This window comes from Alligator sinensis, unplaced genomic scaffold (assembly GCF_000455745.1).
Source record: "Alligator sinensis unplaced genomic scaffold, ASM45574v1 scaffold406_2, whole genome shotgun sequence".
NCBI classification, from domain to species: Eukaryota; Metazoa; Chordata; order Crocodylia; family Alligatoridae; genus Alligator; species Alligator sinensis.
In genome coordinates this window covers 763411-783012 of record NW_005842543.1, presented here as the reverse complement: position 1 = coordinate 783012, position 19602 = coordinate 763411, and the positions used below count along the sequence as shown (strand labels likewise).

At 45.9% G+C, this 19602-nt stretch overlaps 2 protein-coding genes across 4 annotated transcripts in view; one reads left to right on the top strand and one right to left on the bottom strand.

Moving 5' to 3' along the window:
* Positions 1-8967, top strand: part of LOC102372752 (WD repeat-containing protein 64-like) — an 84585-nt gene extending 75618 nt beyond the window's left edge. Inside the window, exons 29-31 of the mRNA XM_025213642.1 lie at positions 4056-4159; positions 4286-4373; positions 8923-8967. Of these exons, the coding sequence (XP_025069427.1) occupies positions 4056-4159; positions 4286-4373; positions 8923-8967 (237 nt within the window). The remainder of the gene's footprint in view (positions 1-4055; positions 4160-4285; positions 4374-8922) is intronic.
* HSPH1 (heat shock protein family H (Hsp110) member 1) overlaps positions 6904-19602 on the bottom strand; it is a 50424-nt gene continuing 37725 nt past the window's right edge. For 2 of the 3 annotated variants that reach the window (XM_025213643.1, XM_025213644.1), the window contains exons 12-18: positions 16977-17108; positions 15970-16107; positions 15473-15598; positions 10413-10520; positions 10181-10300; positions 8640-8801; positions 6904-8131 (exon numbers count right to left, since the gene is read on the bottom strand). In XM_025213643.1, coding sequence (XP_025069428.1) covers positions 7934-8131; positions 8640-8801; positions 10181-10300; positions 10413-10520; positions 15473-15598; positions 15970-16107; positions 16977-17108 — 984 coding nt within the window. In that variant the 3' untranslated portion in view covers positions 6904-7933. The remainder of the gene's footprint in view (positions 8132-8639; positions 8802-10180; positions 10301-10412; positions 10521-15472; positions 15599-15969; positions 16108-16976; positions 17109-19602) is intronic. The other variant, XM_025213645.1, reaches the window with a different exon arrangement.

Below are 19602 nucleotides of genomic sequence, written 5' to 3'. Positions count from 1 at the left end.
AGGAAAAACTTCTTTACAAGTAGAGTGCGGAGAGTTTGGAACAGGCTCCCCTCAGAGGGGTACAGTCATCTACCCTAGCAATTTTCAAAAAGCATCTTGATGCCTCTCTTGCTGGCGTCATCTGATCACAGCAGTCTTTCCTGCTCAAGTGTAGGGGGTCTGCACCTGATGATCTGTCACGTCCCTTCCAGTCCCTAACAATTATGAAACTATGGAAGAAACCCTACTCATAGTAGCTGAGCAGCTGGTACTTAAGTGGCTAAAAACTTAAATAGCTCAGGACTATTGGTGCTTCCATTTTCAGGATCAGCCTGCTGCTGAGCAGAGGTAGATCAACTTGATTTTGTCATTTTAGGAATTAGGTTCTAAGATTGCTCTTAGCTTCTGGGAAGTAGTGCATTTGGCTTGAACCTAGGGTAAAGCTTGAACTTGGAGCTGTAACAAGATGCCATAATCACACCATTCCCTCTTTAATATACCGGTGGTTCTCAGGTCCCCCCTCTACCACTATTCTGAAGGTAACAGCATCCCTGCTTGAGAACCACTGTTGGTGCTGCCTCTGCTCCCCTCAGTACTTCCCCACTGGGTGTTGCTCCTTCAAGAAAGAACTGCCTTGTGCATCAGTTGCACAGCCAGGTTGGGAAGGGCTGTGGCATGGGTATGCACTCCTGCATTAGGGCTGTGATAAGCCTAAAGCAGGCAGGCACCAACTCATTCTGTTCTTTTACTTTGGCCTTTCCTAGCAGCAGACACAGTCCTGTGCTCTTGTTTCCAGGTGTGTGGGAGGGGCTGGATCAGGAAAGGCTGCTGCAGGCTGACCAGCGTCCTAATCCAGTAGAAGCATGCACAGGATAGATTGAACTAGCTTCTGCCACTGTGGCAGTAGCATCTGTATTACAGCACCCCAGGGGGTAGAGCTCACAGCTTCTAAAGATTACATGGTGCCCTAGCTAACAATAACTGCAATACACTTTTCAGTAGTTTCTATATATGCTCTATGTTTTTACAGTAACTTTTCCTTTGGTGTTGTAAAAGTAATTATTTCTCAATCCCACTATATACAAAAGCAAAAGAAGCTGAATCTCTTAACTTTAGCAAGACTGGTGTTTGGAAAGTGTGGTACAGAAGGCTTTGCTTAATAATAAAAAAAAAAAAAAAAAATCAATTTGTAAGTCATAGAACCATAGAAATTAAGGACTGGAAGAGACCTCAGAAGACTATAGAGTCCAATCCCTCTACCGCTGAGATCAAGTAATCCTAACAAGGTGTCTGTCCAGTCTCTTCTTGATGACTTCCAGGGTTGGGGACTGCACCACCTCCCTGGGAAATCTTCCGGATTCTGGTCACCCTTACCACAAAGAAGTTTTTCCTTGCATCCAACCTGAAACCATCTTCTAACAGTTTATGGTTATTGCTCCTTGTCCTCCCTTGGGGCATCCTAGTGAACCATTTTTCTCCCCATGCTTTATATTCACCCCTTACATACTTTTAAATAGTCACCAGGTCCCCACCCCCCTCAGTCTTCTCTTCCCCAGACTGAACAGTTCCAGATCCCTTAGTCTTCCTGGTTGTCTAGTAAGACTTGTTTTTTTATTTGATTAGTATTATGATACAAGAAGGAAAGTTCAGACTTTATCCACAGTTAAAATGTTAAGCAGCTTAAGTGTGCATTGTAGTTAAATTCAGTCTACACACACTACACCCTGGTATTGATGATGATCTACAGCAGGGGTTGTCAACTGAGGGTATAAGTACCCCCATGGGTACTAGACCAGGCCCTAGGACAGAGGTGGGAAATTATTTCGGGCAGAGGGCCACTTGATGAGTTTTGGCAAGCTGTCAAGGGCTGCATGGGTAGCCCTGTCCCTTCAGTTGCCCAACCCCCTCGTCACAATCTTGGGACCAGAAGTCCTGCCCCCTGACCTTTTGCCACCAGAAGTCCCTCCCCTTGCACAATTTACCAGGTATCAAGGGGTTGTGACCCCTCTAACATCCTGCCCCAGCTTCCCTTCCCCTGACCAGTACTGGTCACCAGACCCTTCCCACAAGCAAGGACCCAGCCCACCCCATCAGGCCCCAGGCATCAAAAGCTGGCCAACCTCCATCCATCACTGGCGCCAGTATGACCTGGTCCTGACCCATCCCAGCCCCCGTCCCAGCACAACAGAAGCCAGCCCAGGCCCAGGTCCCCTCACCTCTAGTGCTGTAGGACCCCCTCCTGTTCCAAGCCACAGGGGGGCTCAGCCACAGCTTTCCCTCCCTGGTGAGGCCCAGCCAGCCCACCCAGTCCCCTATCAAGCAGTGGCTTCCCCAGGTGCTGCTGCACTTTCCCCCTACCTGTGCCAGCTGGTCCCAAAACGAGGCAGCTCCCCTGCTGCTTCTGCTGGCCAGTGCCGACGCAGTTGGGCTTACCCTGTCCCCAGCAGCACATGGGAAGCTGGCTTCAGCCGCATGCTGCCCCAGATGGGACAGGCCCAGCCAGGTTTGCACCAGCCAGCAGAAGTGGCAGCGGAGCTGTGCGCCGCTCGGGACTGACTGGTGCAGGCAGGGGGAAAATGCAGCTGAGCCTTTGCCGCTCCGGCCAGGTTCGTCCTGTCCCGAGCAGCACACAGCTCTGCTGCCCATTCTGCTGGCTGGTGCAGACCCGGCCAGGCTCCTCCCACCCCCAGCAGCATGCAAGGAGCCAACTTCAGCTGCATGCTGCCTTTCCTGGCTGGTGCAGACCTGGGCAGGTCCATCCCATCCCGAGCAGCATGCAGCTGAAGCCAGCTTCCCACATGCTGCTGGGGATGGGGTGAACCCAGCTGGGTCGGCATTGGCCAGCAGAAGTAGTGGTAGAGCTGTGTGCTGCTCAGGACTGACCAGAGCAGGTAGAGGGAAAATGTAGTTGAGCCCCTGCAGCTCCAGCTGGGCTCATCCTGTCCCGAGCAGCACACGGCTCCGCTGCCACCTCTCCTCCCTGGTGCTGACTAGGCCAGAGCTGTGGCCTAGCTGCTGGTTCCCCTCCCCAGTCCCAGCCCAACCCGACCCTGCACAGCCCAAGCAGCACAGCATGGGGAAAGCCTGCCCAGCAACCACTTTCCTGGGCTTACCTGCAGGGCAGGGCCCTTTCCAGTCCCATGCAGCAAAGCAGAAGCTGGCCCAGACACTGTTTCCCCTCAATGGTGCCCCAGGTTCTGGGCCAGCCCCCCCTGCCCCTCTCAAGCTGAAAACGTGCCTGAGCCAGAGGTGGGGCAAGGCCAGCTGCGGCAGGCTGAGGTCAGGGTTGGTTACCTTGCAACCAGAACCCAAGGAAGCAGCCCGAGGTGCTGCAGCTGGTGCCGCCAGAGGCTTTGAGAGAGGCAGCCACCATTGTGGGTTTTGAAGGGGCTCTGCAGGCTGGAAGGAAGTGCTTGGCAGGCCAGATCCGGCCTGCAGGCCATATTTTGCCCACCCCTGCCCTAGGAGGTATTCATGGGCAGCTGCCGCATGCCAGCTTCCCCCACTATACAGAGGCATGTGGCCAGATGTGGGGAAGACGGGGGAAAGCCTGCACATGCCAGCTGCCACCGCTCTGCATCCCGCTGCATGCCATGCCCACCCCCTCACCCCTGTTCAGTGTCCAGCTGCATGTCACCCCCCTCCTCCCCCAAACACACATGCACACTCGGCCTCTACAGGTACACTCCATGTTCGGCCACCTGGGGATACAATGCTCGAAAAAGGTTGAAAACCCCTGATCTACAGCATGTTCCAAGTAGCACTACTGTTCAGTATTTGTTCACTAAATACATACTCTTCTTCCTAATAACAGACTTCACAAAATAGTTGGGATTTTACAGTAGAATTTAAAGAGATATTTCCTAGTAAATGTAATAAATTTGTGTTCAAGGCATGCAGTTCACATTTCAAATGCAAATTAGAGCAAGTGTATTTTTCTCCAGTGTTTAAATAGGTAAATTCTGTAAAGCAACCCAAACAGTAATAGGACTTCTCTAGGACCCACCACAGCAGAGACCAAGTCTATCAGGAGACTAAATAAATCTTGTATTTGTCTTCTCCTTTATGTATTTTAGCATGAGGGGAGCTACAACCATAAGCTCTCTCAAGTTACCATTACAGATGCAGATATCAAAGAGGAAGTTGACAAATGGTCTTGCACAGAAGCTGTGGGCAAAAGGTAAAACTGAAAGCAAGGCCACACATTTATGTTTTTGCTGTGTTTGCTATATAGATACCTAGATTAGGCCCTAAATTATACATAGCAGAATTACTAATTCATGCTTTTATTCTTTCCTCTCCCCAGTGTGAAGCATGAGCTGTTCAAGAATTTAACCAGACCACTTAAGCATGGGGGACTGAGTCCTTACCGTACTATCAACTATTATGAAATGGTCAGCACTGCAACAATTTGTGAAAAGCCTGATGTATCTGTTCTTGGTACCGACTTATTTTATAAAGAATGGTTAGGGGAAAACTGAAGCAATAGCTTCCTGTAGGTGACTGAGTACAAAACATCATATCACTTTAATGGTAGCAAAGCTTATTCCTAGTGGTTTGGAGAATTAGTCTAAGAACTAATTGTTTTTGTTTTAAGTCCTATAGATATTTTAAATAACTCCTTTTACCTTTTCCAACCTTTACTGTTCTAGTGTTTAATTTGTTGCACTGTAGGCTCCGCAAAGACCTTTTCTCTCTTTCTAAATGGTGCTGACCATACACTTGGCATTCCAAATAATCACTCAAGTGAACTGTTAAACTGGAACAAAATCTTTTTAAATAGACATGCTTTTATAATAAGGACTCCTTGATATTGTTAAAATGACTGAAGATTACACTAGCTTTTGTGCAGCTGCAACCAATCAGGTTTGGTACAAAAAAAATAATGGGGTAACTATCAAAATTCATAGTAGCTTGGGGTCAGAAGGGACCTGAACAGATCTAGTCTGACCACCCGCCACTGGCAGGAGCACACGCTGGGATCACATGACCCCAGACAGGTGTTTGTCCAGCTTCTTTTCAAATTTACCCAAGGTAGGAGAGGAGCGAGGACCACTTCCCTAGGAAGTTGGTTCCAGATCTTAGCCACCCTAACAATGAAATATTGCCTCCTAATCTCCAGCCTGAACCTATTCTCCGGCAGCTTCTGGCCATTGTTCCTTGTCACCCCAGGTGCTGCTGGGGGGAATAGGGCCCTTCCTGTTTGCTGCTGAGCTCCCCTAACGAGTTTGTGGGCAGCCCCCAAATCTCTCCTCAGCCTCTGCTTGCTGAGGCTGAACATGTTCAGGTCCCTCAGCCTCTCCTCATAGGGCCTGCCCTGTTGCCCTCCAACCAAGTGGGTGGCCCTCCTCTGAACCCTCTCAAGGCTGGCCACATCCCTTTTGAAGTGCAGTGCCCAGAACTGGACACAATACTCCAATTGTGGCCTGGCCAATGTTGCATAGAGGGGGAATATCACCCCTCTGAACTGGCTTGAAATGCATCTTTGGATGTATGACAAGGTGCAGTTGCCTTTGCTGGCTGCGGTCTGACATGGGCAGTGAACTGGACACAATACTCCAATTGTGGCCTGGCCAATGTTGCATAGAGGGGGAATATCACCCCTCTGAACTGGCTTGAAATGCATCTTTGGATGTATGACAAGGTGCAGTTGCCTTTGCTGGCTGCGGTCTGACATGGGCAGTTCATATTCATCTTGGAGTCAATAATGACTCCGAGATCCCTTTCCGCCTCTGTGCTCACAAGGGGGGAGCTCCCCAGCTTGTAAGTATGCTGTGGATTCCTTCTCCCCAGGTGTAGCACCCTGCATTTATCTACATTGAACCCCATCCTATTATCATCCGCCCACTTCTGTAGTCTAATTGCAGCTCTCTCTCCCTTCAAGCATGCCTACCTCTCCCCACATCTTGGTGTCATCAGCAAACTTGGACAACTTATTTTCCACCCCTCATCCAAGTCGCTGATGAAGATGTTAAACAGAGTAGGCCCCAGGACAGAGCCCTGGGGGACCCCACTATTCACATCCTGCCAGGTTGAGTATGACCCGTCCACCACCATTCTCTGGGTGCGCCTACCTGTGGTGGGACAGCTGTCCTGGTCCCTGTCCAAGAAGACAGAGGCAAAGAACTTGTTAAAAAGGTCGGCTTTCTTGTCTAGCGTAGCCACAAGATTACCATTTGAGTCTAGCAGGGGCCCTACATTACCCAGTGCCTTCTTCTTACTCCCAATATATTTGAAGGAGGACTTTTTGTTGTCCTTAATCCTGGTCACTAGCCTGAGCTCCACCCCTGCCTTGGCCTTCCTAACAGCCCTCCTACACTCACAGGCCAAGGAGGAGTATTCCTCCTTGGTGATAGCCCCTCCCTTCCACCAGGTGTACACCTCCCTTTTGGCCCTCAGGCATTCTCGAATGCCTTTGAGCCATGGGGGTTTCAGAGCACTCTTACCCCCCTTCTTTCTCTCGGGGACTGTCACACTCTGAGCCTGGAGGATCGCCCCCTTAAGGTGCAACCATCCCTCATGGACTCCCATATTCTCTACCTTTTGAGCCCTCGGTGCCTCCCCCACTAATCTCCTAAGTTCGTTGAAATTGGCCCTTCTGAAGTCAGGGGCTTTAGTCTTGGTATAAGCCCTCAACACCCTGCGCTGGATGGTGAATTCCAGCAGGCGATGATCACTGTCACCCAGGTGGTCAAGGACCTGTAGTCCCCTCACCAGGTCATCCCCAGTGGCCAAGACCAGGTCCAGCAAGGCATCTCTGCTAGTGCGGCTGTGCACCTCCTGGATAAGGTGGAGGTCCTATATTTCAGCTAGGAACCTATGCAAATGGTCAGACCTAGCTGATTGCTCCTCCCAGCAGATGTTTGGGTAGTTTAGGTCCCCCATGACAATGACATCCCTAGCCCTAATGGCTTCCATAAGCTGTACTGAGAAATCCTGGTCCAGCTCAACCCAGGGTGGTCTGTAGTAGACACCCACCGTAAGATCCCTTTTGCCTTGCCCCCCTTGAAGTTTGACCCACAGTGCCTCTGCCTGCCCTTCCTCTGCCCCAAAGCTAATTCTTGACGATGCGAGTTGCTCTTTCCATTATTTCTGTAGTTCACAGGTGCGCTCTACGTTGTGCAGTTTTAAGAGACAGTAAGAGCAATGGCCCTGGTTAGGGCACATTCCGGTAGTTCTTTCATACCAAGCATCTGAATACTTGCTGGGAAAAATTGTGATGCAGCTATTCTCAACTGTTTTACTAGTTATAACAAAAAGGCAGCAGATACCGAACACAGTCAAAACCAACGTTTCAGAAATACCATTTAGATGAACTTTATTTTAAAAGCTCATTAAAAGGCTTCACAATGACAGGATCAACATTTCTTTCATTTTGCTTTCTCCACATGAAAATGTTCTTTTCAGCAAGAGACAAAAGCAAAGCATTTGTGCATGCTACTTACCATGTTTCACCATCTCAATATCCAGCAAGCATTTCAGACTTTGAAAAAGAAAGAATAAAATAAAAAATATTTTGAAAAGCCTTTATGAATGGAACAGACATTGGCTTCTTACAGACATACTGAATTAGACGTCAAGATGAAAGAAAACTACCTTGGCATCTATAAACATCGACACAAGGTTTTAGTTCCAACCTTCTGAAAAAGAACAGGACATTTCATAGCAAGATTTCATCCTTAGTGGTGCAAATGGCTAAATACTGCACAGAAGCTTTGTATGAATTTACAATTCCACAGGAATCTGAAAGTTACCAAGGCAATTTTCCTTTTAGGATAATCATGATGACGGCTATTGTTCCCCACCTCCATAATACAACAAAGTTCAGACAATTTAAAGAAAAAAAAAATATAAATAGTTCAAGACTGCATGTTTTCCTCCCATATCCCCTACTACTGGAAAAAAAAAAAAAAATTTCTTTCATGAGATGAAACTGTTCAATGCAATGCATGGTCTAGTCCAGGTCCATGCTAGTGGTGGTCTGGTCACTAGGATGGCATTCACCATTCTGCTGAGGTATTTCAGCATTTTTATCTTCTTCCAGCTCTTCACTTTTAAAGTCACCAGGTCCATTCAATGGATTTTCTTCCTTAGGAGAGTCAACTTTTGGTTTTGGCTGCGTCACAACAGGCTCACATATGTTGGTTAACGCCTATGATAAAAAAGGCACTCTGTGTACTTTACTTGATCAGGAGGCTCAAGTGACCCAGCCCCACTGTTTAAAAAAAGCAAACTGCGTTTTCAAATGTCTGAATCAGGCTTCCTGTGCCCAGTGAGGGTGGAGATGCTTAACACTGTGCACTACATTAACCATCTTCCTCTATAAGACTCTTTGGCACAGAGTATAAATAATGCTTTGCTATATTGGGTTCGCCAATTGTGTAAAGAAGTTTTAACTTCTAAATCTGGCTAAAAGCTATATTTAAAACACAGGGTTAGACAGATGCAATCTAGGCATACTCTACCTCCAAAGTGTTGTTTTTAACAATCTATGTAATCTTCCTTGCTTCTTGTGACCCACTCCCACCTGGAGCTACTCAGATTCTCCAAATTACTCTCTTTGCTTCTAACTGATAGAAGCATATCTGAGACCATGCACTCTAGATTATGGCCTGGCTGTATATCTCTAGGCCCTGGAATTAATTTCCTTCTACACTTACCTTTAGCTTTGCTTTGATTTCACTTGAATGTACAACTGGATCCTGATTAAGGCTCTTTTTAGCCTGTGCATTCACAACATTATTCATCCACTCCAGCACTTCACCAGCACACTTCTCTACTTTCATTATTTCTGTTTCATCAATGTGGCTGAACTTCTCATCCTACAAAAAAAACCAAAAAAACAATGAAGCAGCTTCAGACATTTTGCATCTCAAACTTCCTCTGTGAGGTTTTGCAAGTATGTTTCTCAGTGAACATATTCCTTATGCATGTGTTGTACAGGCAAATCCTGGCCTTTCCTCTATACATGTTCAAAAACCCAGCTGATCCAGTACTGTTGGGCTACAGCAGAGGAAAGATAATGCCAGATGGAGCTACTCAGTGTCATGATGACTTTCTGCAGCTTGTGTTTTCATAAACCAGGCAGGCTGGAAGATGCTCTAGAAGCCCCTGCCCTAGGATCTGTGGGTGATACTGCAGCCAGTGGCAACAGAGGGAGAAGAGAGATACCCATCACACACATTTTGGCTGGAGGATTTGGGTCTTCAAATATTATGCAAGTTTTGATCTAACAGCAGACATTATCCTTCGTGGATACATTACTCCATGCATCTCACATCTGGACCACATGACATTAACCTAAGTTTTTACTCTTAAGCCTTTTGAAAGACATGTGAGCAATTAAAGATTAGACTTGCTGTGGAGAAGTAGTTTCTGGTCATAACAGTATTATGGCACAGTAGCCTTAAGAGCAGAATGAAGAGCAAGTATTATACCCCTTTCATATGTTAAGAGTCTAAGGCTGTTTACAGATGTGGAAAAAAAGTGGTGCTTTATTTAATAGCTGATTGAATGAGCTTTAGCTAAAACCACCAAAAAAGCTCCACTGAAGCACCCAATCTACATGGACGCTGTGGAGCCAGGTTGAGGCAACAGGCTACTGCTTCCGTTAAACAGCATTCCCCCAGCCCCACGCTTGTCAGCATCCTAAGTGTATATAAACAGATGATATTTACTTAAAGAAAGTCAGCTATGCCAGGACACATACCAGCACAGCTGACCCCACTCCACTGGCATCTACAGACATCACTGTGCTTTTTTCCCCACAAGGCTGGGTTCCTGCAGCTCTACAGGCATGACCTTGCAGGACAAACAGCCATGGAAGCTGACCCCACAATGCAACTAAGACATCACCCACCCTGTGCTTGCAGAGTAACACCCTGACCTGGGGCCCAGCAGTAAGAAAAGCTTGCAGTGGGATTCCCAGAGCACACAGGATCAGGCCCCTGAAGCCCTAGGAGTACTTATTTAAAAGCAGCTGGAAAGCACGGGCAGCCCTGGGCTGCCCACACTCTCCCACCATAAGCAAACAGACATTGGCTGTGAAGACAGCACGAACTAGGACTAGGAATTGTCGCACTTATAATTTTGGGCATCTGTGGTACAACAAAGGCTAAGGCAGCTGTCCACTCATTTTCTGTGCCTCTAAAATACAGCCTGACAAAAGGAAGTCTACCTCTTTACTAGTGAAGTTACTCACCTTATTTCTGTATTCTCCTGCTATCGTGGCATAATTTTGAAGCTTGCGCCCCAGTTCTTCCAATATCTTTGGACGTTCTTCAGCTTCTTGATACCGCACTTCAATTGGGGTACCTAGTTTCTGAAGTATTAAGACTTTCTATTAATTCTATACTTCACATCCACACTTAATAAAATTTGTTCCTGCTGCACTTCAGAAGATACAAATTTATAAGCATGCAAAATGTACCTACCTTTAAGTCATCCAATTTGTCTAGGTACACCTGTTTAGCTTGGTCTTCTCCCTCCTCATACAACCAGTTTTCTGTCTCTGTAAGGAGTGCTGAGAATCTTTGAAGATCCTAAGAATAAAATTTAGATTTGGCTCAGAATATAAAAAGCATCAAGGAAAGGAAAATGGAGAACAACGAGCTGTAGTATTCTATTAGATTTTGAACAGTCCAGTCCTAAGGTTGCTCTGACTTGTGCGATGGGCCAAGTAGTATCCCACGCAGAGTTGAGAAAACCGATAATGTAAATAAATTTTGAAGTCACATTTCCATACCTGTATTTGTTTCTGTACCAAGTACATCTTGGCTTGAACAAAAAAAAATCCAGCCCAACATATCTGTCTTGATACTTACTATATGCTTTCCATGATCATCTTTCTATATTGTGTCTGCCCATCTTATGTTAGAGGGACACAGCATATGCAAAACACTCACTCCAAGCTTCCTAACTGGGAATTGCATGTGCTACTGCAGTTTTCAGAAGGCTTTGGAAGCCAAGCCGAGCTGTAGTGGCTATATCTACAAGCAAACAAAATGCTGTCTTCCCACCCAAGTGGTATCCTGACAAAAGCAGAGGGTAGCTAGCTTTTGAATACTTTTTCAACAAGAATTCTATTTGGGGACAATTTTAAAGGGGAAAAGTAGTCTCTTTTAATAACATTTCAGTGCAGTGGAGCTGACCATATTATAGGCAACTATCACTCCTCTGGATCATGACATACATGTAAAAGGTCTAGCCAGATGCCTGATGAATCCATTTGTGGCTGACAGGCCCAATTTGAGAGCAACACAGATTGTTACAAATTTCACAGATCTGTGTGCTGTCCATGTTGGAGTCCAAATTTACAGCATGCTGCTTTCTTCTTTTTTGCTTTGCTTCCATCCTCTGGATCAAAGCTGCTGCATGTTGAGCTGCACCCAGTGCCAAGATGTTCCTTCCAGATCAGACAGGATTCTGCATGCATTCCCCAGCTTTCTATGTCGATGAACGACTTCGTATAATTTTTGCACACATCGTGGTACTGCCATAAAGAGTAACCCCACTTTCTAGAACAGTCTCAAATCTTGCCGTACAGAATAGTTTTGTAATACGAGTCTCCTCCCATTCTCCCAACAGCCCATCCATTGCAACTTCCTCTTCTTGGTAGTGGTCTCTAAGTACGTCAGTCCTGTGCCCTCCAGTACCTCTGTGTTTGGTATTCTGTCTTCCTACCTTATTTTCAGGATCTTATACAGATATCTTGTGGAAGCTGTTCAGTCTCTTGATGTGCTTAGCGTACATGGTCCACATTTCTGAACCACGAAGTAGAGGCGACAGCACACAAGTCTTGTTGATTCACATCTTCACCTTAGCTGACAGTCTGCTGTTATTCCACGCACAGTTCTGTAACAGCCCAAAATTCTTAGCTATTTCTCCGATTCTGTTAGTTCAGTCTGAAGGTCAGGATTCCTGCTGATCTGCTGATTGTAGAATCCAGACAGCAAAAACTGTCAGTGACACCAAAAGATTTATCCTCCAGAGCAGTGGTTTTCAACCATTTTTCACAGGCAGACCCTTAAACATATGGAGGTGCAGGCCACTTTGGAAGTTTTGAATAGAGATGCCGATTCCTTTTTGAGTATTCACACTTTCGAGTGATCATAGTAATCTTTAACAGACTCCTTAGACAGTCTGTGGACCACCAGAGGTCCACAGACCACAGGTTGAAAACCACTGTTCAAGTGATGACATTGGTTCTTCCACCCCTTGGTATCAGTCTTCTTGAGACTAACTGCCATCCCAAAGCTCTTGCATGACTCAATATCTACCAAAGAGATTTTGCAGGGCAGATTCACTGTGGTCAACCAAGGCATCTTGCGATGTCATCTGTGACCAGGAAGTCTCTCAGTACCAGTTCTTTTACCTTGGTTTTTGCTCTAAGCCTTGACATGTTAAACAAGCCTCCATCTAGTCTGGTTTGAAGATAAGAGCCATTGTTGCAGTTCATGAATGCATGAAGAAACATAAATAAATCCATGAAGCAGAAATGAAACAGATGTTAAAAAGCATGGGGGCTAAAACACACCCGTTTCAACCTGTTGTTGAAGCGAATCGGGGTGACCACCCCAGGCCCTGCGCTTTCAGGGGCTCTGTGGACATCACCACTCAGCGCAGCCGCTGACGGCTTTGCACTCCGGTCGCCCACCACCCTCCCCCGCACAAGCTGATATGCCCCGGGCCCTGCACACCCCTAGGCTAGTTCTGGCAGCAGGGGTACAACTAAAGCTTGTTCAACAAGGAAGTAATTACTACACTCCAGCAAACTGCTCTGACATGCTGGAATTACAGCATGTCAGAGCAGCCTCCATGCTCGTGTACAGACACCCCTAGAGATTGCAACCTAGGTAATATGATGCAAGTGACAACATTTTCAATGATGTTCAACAGGGAGATGCCTCAGTGGTCGTCAGTCACTTCTAGCCCTTTTATTTTTGTATAATTGCACTTCTTTCCAGAGTACTATATAACATCATGAAGCTTTCAAAGTAATTAATTGTTGGCACAGTTGTAGATTCCAGCAGGCAAAAGGTCTCTGCCAGATGCCTTGTTCCCAGGACTCGATTTAATGGCTTTCCGCAAATCTTCTAATATAGGTTTGTTGTCCAAATCCATCATAACTTCAAAATGTGGTAATTCTTCAAGCTAGTCAGTGAAACTGAAATCAAACACTGAATACAGAATTCCATAGTGTTCAAGCCAATGCTCAAGTTGTTTTTATCAGTAATGACATTTCTATTTAAGTCTTTCAGCGGAGCCATCTTCCTTGACTGGACCAATTGCTTGTTTGGTGCCTTTATATATTCCTCAGCCATCTCCTACATCAGTTGCTTTCTGAATATCATCACAGAGTTTCAGTCAAAGACTAACGCATACAATGCTGCTAAAACATCATTTGGCAAAAAGATAGAAGAAAAATGCAGACCAGTTTGAAGAACACGCGGCAGCAGTTCTACCACTGGCTGAGAATAAAAGTACGGTTGTAACCAACTATAAGAAATCTCTCAAAATTGTAACCCTGGAAAATCTGAGTGCTGCCTCCTTTCATTTTTCTTTGAGCCCAAGATGTATGCCCAAACTGACCACACACAAGTCTAAATGGTGCCCTGTTAAAGCCAGGGACAGGCTGCAGCAGACATTCTATGTTGTTCTGCCTTTTTCATTTTAAAGAATCAGTTGCGGCAAGCACTGGCACATCTCATTTTTCAAATAGTCTGTGCTTGATCTATAACTAGGTCCTTGCATCATGTAAAGAACAGGGGTGCACTGAAAGATTTTCTTGGCCAATATGGCTGCTTAATAATTGGCCATTGGTATCAGCCAATATCAACTGAATAGCCGTTTTAAAGGAATGCAGTCTGGAAGCTTAGAAAGCCGCATCCTGCCAGTAAGTTTGTGTGGGGGAAGGGGCAAGAAAAGAGGCCCCCACGGTGAGGGAGGGAGTAGGCAGGTGCTGCCCAGCTAGGACAGTGAATGTGACCCTGGGGCGGAGGCATCTCATCCAGGGGGTACAGGATGTGGGAAGGGGGCTGCTCCCCACCACTGTTTTCTGCCCCCTCCTGATTTGTGCACAGGGCGAGGGTGGGCTGTAGGGTTGGGGCCAGGGGCTGCACCAGCACTAGGAGGGGTAGCTATGGGGAATTTTGGGGTGGTTATAGCCCAACCCATAAGCCACCCCTCTGACTGCTACCACCTATCCCACCCCCTTGGAGCCCAGCCCCAGTCCAGCTCCCTGCCAGGAAGAGGCTGCCGCAGCCCCAGCCCTGACCCCAGTGGGCAGCCTCCTTCACCCCGTTCACAAATCCAGGGGAGCATGTGCCCCCTATGCTTCTCTCAGGAGTGCACACAGCAGTGGGGAGCTGCTGCCCCATGATCAGCCACCCACAAGGCTCTGTCCCACTCCTGGCTGGGGGCACATTCATCACCTTGGGTAGGCAGCACCTGTCCATCCCACTCCCTCACTCACTGTAGAGACCTCAATCTACATGTACCCCCCACCCAAACACCTCTTTCCTTCCCACCGCACCACAGGCCAGATGCTGACTCTCCACGCTGCCAGGCTGCATTCCTGGCTGTGTGCATGCTGCAGCTGTGCGCATACATGTGGCATTTATTGGTGATATTATTGGCTACACCAGCCAAAAAAAGCCAATTGCTGGTAATGTTAATTTTATTGATGCCATCCCATATGCGACCAATGTTTCAGTGCATCTACAGTAAAAAGATTATGTAATCACTAACCAAACTTAGTGGTTAATGATATAGATACTGTAGGCAGAAGTGTCAAACTCCCCCTGGTTGGATTCTGATGCAACAGCAAGGGGCTTAATGCAGCTACTGTTCACCCCCATTCATTTCAGGCCTCAGATTTTAGAGGAGAGCCCCACCCCTGAATTCCCAGCCCCTCTGGGAGCCCAACAGACCATATGACATGGCTCTGTGGGCTGAATCCAGTCCACAGGCCACACGTTTGACCTTCCTGCTGTAGGGCAAAATCGCTTTGAAATTCTCTTCAGACTAGATACATTTTATTCCCTTCCATTTCATTTTCAAGAACTTGAGGTTTTTTGTACCTCTCCCTGCTTTTGCACGATGGCTTTGTCTCCTCACCACCAGTTGCCTCCAACTGTTTGCTCTTTACCCATTCAGATTGAGCTGTCATGCCTGCCACTCCAGATCCTGGTCCTATTCTGCTCCCTAGTTCAAGTGTTACCAACAAAGCTTAGGACTGGTCAGATTTAGATTAATGAATTACTACAGTTTCCAAAATACTAATTGCAGCCATTCTGAGGCAACTAATTTTGAAGACTGCAGGCACACTTTTTGCAAGTAAAAACACAACTCTAAAGGTGTGCAAGTTATCATCCAAGTGCACAGAATTCCAGGTATTTCTTCTGCAAAATTGTTAAGGCAAAAGTGTGAAAAGAAAAAAAAGGGAGATGTTGAAGGGAAGGTTTTTCAGTTAACTATTAAAGTTACAACTTACGTGTTCACAGACAAACTTTTCATATGGTCCAGACAGCTTGTCCCTGAACTCATACACATACTCCTCTACAGCATTCTTAGCATCGTTTCTTTCTTTCTCCAGCTTGTCTTGCATGATCATCCTGCCCTGTTTGGATCATGGGGAAAAAAAGTCTATTTTATTAGAGCAATGTTAAGCGCAAAAGCAGAATCTTACAACAGTGCAGAATGTCAAAATCTCTGAAAGGCCTTGGCCCATCTCTTTGTCAAAATATTGACAGTTCTAAACCAATTTGTGCTCTCATTCCATGGATGAGTAATTATCATAATGTCATTCAAAATTATATAATTTTGCTACGTGGCAGCCAAGCAAGGCATTGCATTAACTCAGCATGAATTAGCTTTAATAAAAGATGCTGCGTTCCATTTTTATATCTAAGAAAGTTTTCAGTTGCTTAAGTGTCGTTTAACAGAAAGTAGATTAGAACAGGTCTCCTTAAGCAAGGCTACTTAACTCACCTCTGTTTCAATATACATATTGAGTAGGTCTTTCCCTAACTGCCAGACCAAGTTAGCTTCAATAGGCAGCTCCACATTCTTCATCTTTATCTTGGGTTTTTTAGCTTCTGGTGGTTGATCACTTTTCTTCTCATTTGTCTGGATTGGACAAAAGAGAAACAAGATCATGTTTCTGACATCTTGCAATAGGGAGCCCTAAAAGGAAGGCCTCCACTCTCTCCCCAGTGATGCTATTCAAAGGAACGTGGACTAAGTTTCTCAGCTTTCCTTCAAAACCCCCAACAGAGATAGTCTTCTGTCAGCTATTCCAGTCTTGTTCTACTTCATCTATGGTCAGGTATCTCCATATCATGAACGGGGTTGAGGAAACAGGGCGGGCAGTTACCAGAAGTATGTTCTATCAGCAGCAACAAGCCATTCTTTAGAATCTCTGGCTTTTGATTGCAAGCATCAACACTGACGTGCTCATTATAAGAACACATGGTAAAAATTAAGTGCAAACTGCTAGCAGCCTCAGGCTGATTCTGTTTGCTGTTTGATTCTTTTTAGCGGTAATCCTTGTAAGCATCAATGTTAAGAGTTTGATTACAGGCCTTTTGCAGCAAGGACTTTGTTTTGCTTTGCAAGCTGCATGCACTTTGTTCTGAAGTTTTCTTTTTAGTCTAGATTCCCCAGTTTGTCACAGCAGCTCTAGCAAAGGTTATTACAAAATCCAAAATTCCTTCAAAGCACCATAATAAAGACATTATTAACAGAAAACCTGGGGGTGGACAGGGAAGTTTTTCAGAAGGCTGAAATATGGATCATTAGATTTTTGCCCACTTTATCTTGCCTTAAATAGCTACACACATTGGTGATTTCAGACAAAAAATTAATATGCAAAAAGTATTAACATAATATGCTGCAAGGGCAGCAAGTTGCTTATAACTTTGTAGAGTTACAGTTTTAAAGAGCAGCATAAGACGTTATAACTTTTTTCAACAAAATGAGTTTAAAGGGTCACTCACTTTCTTGGTATCTGGGTTTTTGTTTTCTTCAGAGGGAGGATCTGACGAAGGGGGAGACTGTGATGTTTGTTGCTCATCAGTTTGTACCTGGGACTGTGTTCCAGCTTCACTGTTGTCTTGCTGGATATTGTTCTGAAATGGAAGTCCAGGCACAAAGGATGTATAAAGCAGGTGTACTTACATTTAATAAAACCTTAATTGTTAAGCACTCTCCACTCAAATACATGTGTACTTTTATCTCTTTCCAACAGCATGTGCAAGATACAATTACATGCTGTTGCCAGCCTTGGCCATTTGCAAGGGGCCTAGGCCAAGCTGCAGAAGTCTGGCTAATCAGAAGGCCTTCAAGCCTGTTTGAGTGACCACAGCATGAACCTTTGCAGATATGACAATTAGTTTTGTCAGCAAAGTAAAGGAAGCCATACACTTATTTAACTAAACACAATTAAACAGGGACGTCATTCTCCCCCTGTACTCGGCCTTAGTGAGGCCGCAGCTGGAGTACTGTGTCCAGTTCTGGGCTCCACAATTCAAAAAGGATGTGGAGAAGCTTGAGAGAGTCCAGAGAAGAGCCACGCGCATGATCAGAGGTCAGGGAAGCAGACCCTACGATGACAGGCTGAGAGCCCTGGGGCTCTTTAGCCTGAAAAAGCACAGGCTCAGGGGTGATCTGATGGCCACCTACAAGTTTATCAGGGGTGACCACCAGCATCTGGGGGAACGTTTGTTCACCAGAGCGCCCCAAGGGATGACGAGGTCGAATGGTCACAAACTACTTCAAAATCGTTTCAGGCTGGACATAAGGAAGAACTTCTTTCCTGTCCGAGCCCCCAAGGTCTGGAACAGCCTGCCACCGGAGGTGGTTCAAGCGCCTCCATTGAACACCTTCAAGATGAAACTGGATGCTCATCTTGCTGGGATCCTATGACCCCAGCTGACTTTCTGCCCTTTGGGCGGGGGGCTGGACTCGATGATCTTCCGAGGTCCCTTCCAGCCCTGATGTCTATGAAAACAAAGTACAAGGCTTGAAAGGAGACATAAGGGAAGACCATACATTAAATAATCCAAATACATCATATCATAGTTTTATCTTAAAATATTAGTAGTAGCGATTAATGTAACTAAATGTATTGGATGTTACTTTGCTATAATAGATTTATTTTTGTTAAGATGCTTAGATAATTTGTAAACACAAGAAATGCCTCAGAGAAGACTGTGAACTAAGGTAAAGAAGAAACAGGCCAGTGTTGAACAGCATTCCACAACAGGGAAGGAAAGGAGATAAGAAACCCTCCCGTTTACTTTCCCCAAGGATATGCAACCCAACTGAGATTGGACTCCTTCCAAGTCACAAGAGATCTGGTTTAGTCCAGTTCCAAAAGTTTCAGTGAAACAAAGAAAGTTAAATAAAGCAAATCAGAGATCATTTATCGGAGCAGGGGTTTTCAACCTTTTTGGGTCTGTATATCCCCAGCGGCCGGTCAAGAAGGCAGGAGTCCCCCGACAGTGGGGGGGGGTGCCCCAGCAGCTGATTGGTGATGGGGGGTGGGGAGATCCCCACGGCCAGTTAGCAAGTGTGACAGTGGCGGAAGTGTCAGCAGCAGTGGGAGGGCCCACTGCCGAGTACCCCCGAAGCCATCCCAAGTACCCCCAGTTGAAAACCCCTGTATTAGAATATTAGAACCAGCCATCTATAAAAGATATTGGGCATAGGCTGGAGGGAAATTTGGAGAACTCAACGAATTCAAAAAGACCTGCTGCTCCCACCTCCCGAGTCTCCCCAGCCAATATAGGTGAGAATCTATGTTGTGCTGTCACAAGTAGCCAGGCAGACTTTTGGATAAACGTTTATTTTTGTGTCTTAAAATGCAAGCAAATAAAAGGTTGGGCTGTCTACCTGTTTCTGCCCCTTACCAGCAACCTACCCACAAGGTTACCTGTAATCTGGGTAACAGCGCATGTCAAAAAAATGCCTGAGCAAAGGAAAGACTAGCAGTTGGGTGGTGCGACAGCTCTGTGTTACTATTTTCCCAAATGGAAGATCACTTTACCGAGTAGCAACTTTGCAATCGAAGTGTCAGAGAATTAAGTTCACCATAACACAGGGTTCTTCCCCCTTTTTCATCCTTGTCAGTGTTACTAGAAAAGGCTACAGTTTTCCCTCTGTGTAAATTTGATATTTAATACCCGATTACATCCCTGTAATATCAAGAGTTAGTTCTGACTACTCATCTTCAGTCATGCGTTAAGTTTTCCCCATTTGGGAAAGTTGCAACTCCCCAAATCTCTGAAGACATACTACAACTTGACCCTAAAATGTTTTATCTGTATATACAGATGCCTCATTCTAGTTTCCTCAAAGTGTCAAACTTTCTAGAATGGGACATAAGCATGTTTTAGAGTACAGATGTTTTTCAGGGAAGCAGTGAGATTCTCTCTTTCTATGTTTTGTTTGCTCCTAAAGTTGCAAGTTCTCACATGTATTTTGCCCACAGGCCCTAGACAGCTCACAGGCTCAATATGGCCCACCAAATGATTTTGTCTGGCCTGCAGCAGGTCCCTTGGTCCTGGCCAGTCCAGGCTTAAGGAGCAGCCTGGGCTGTGAAGCGTGTGGCCAGTCCTGCCA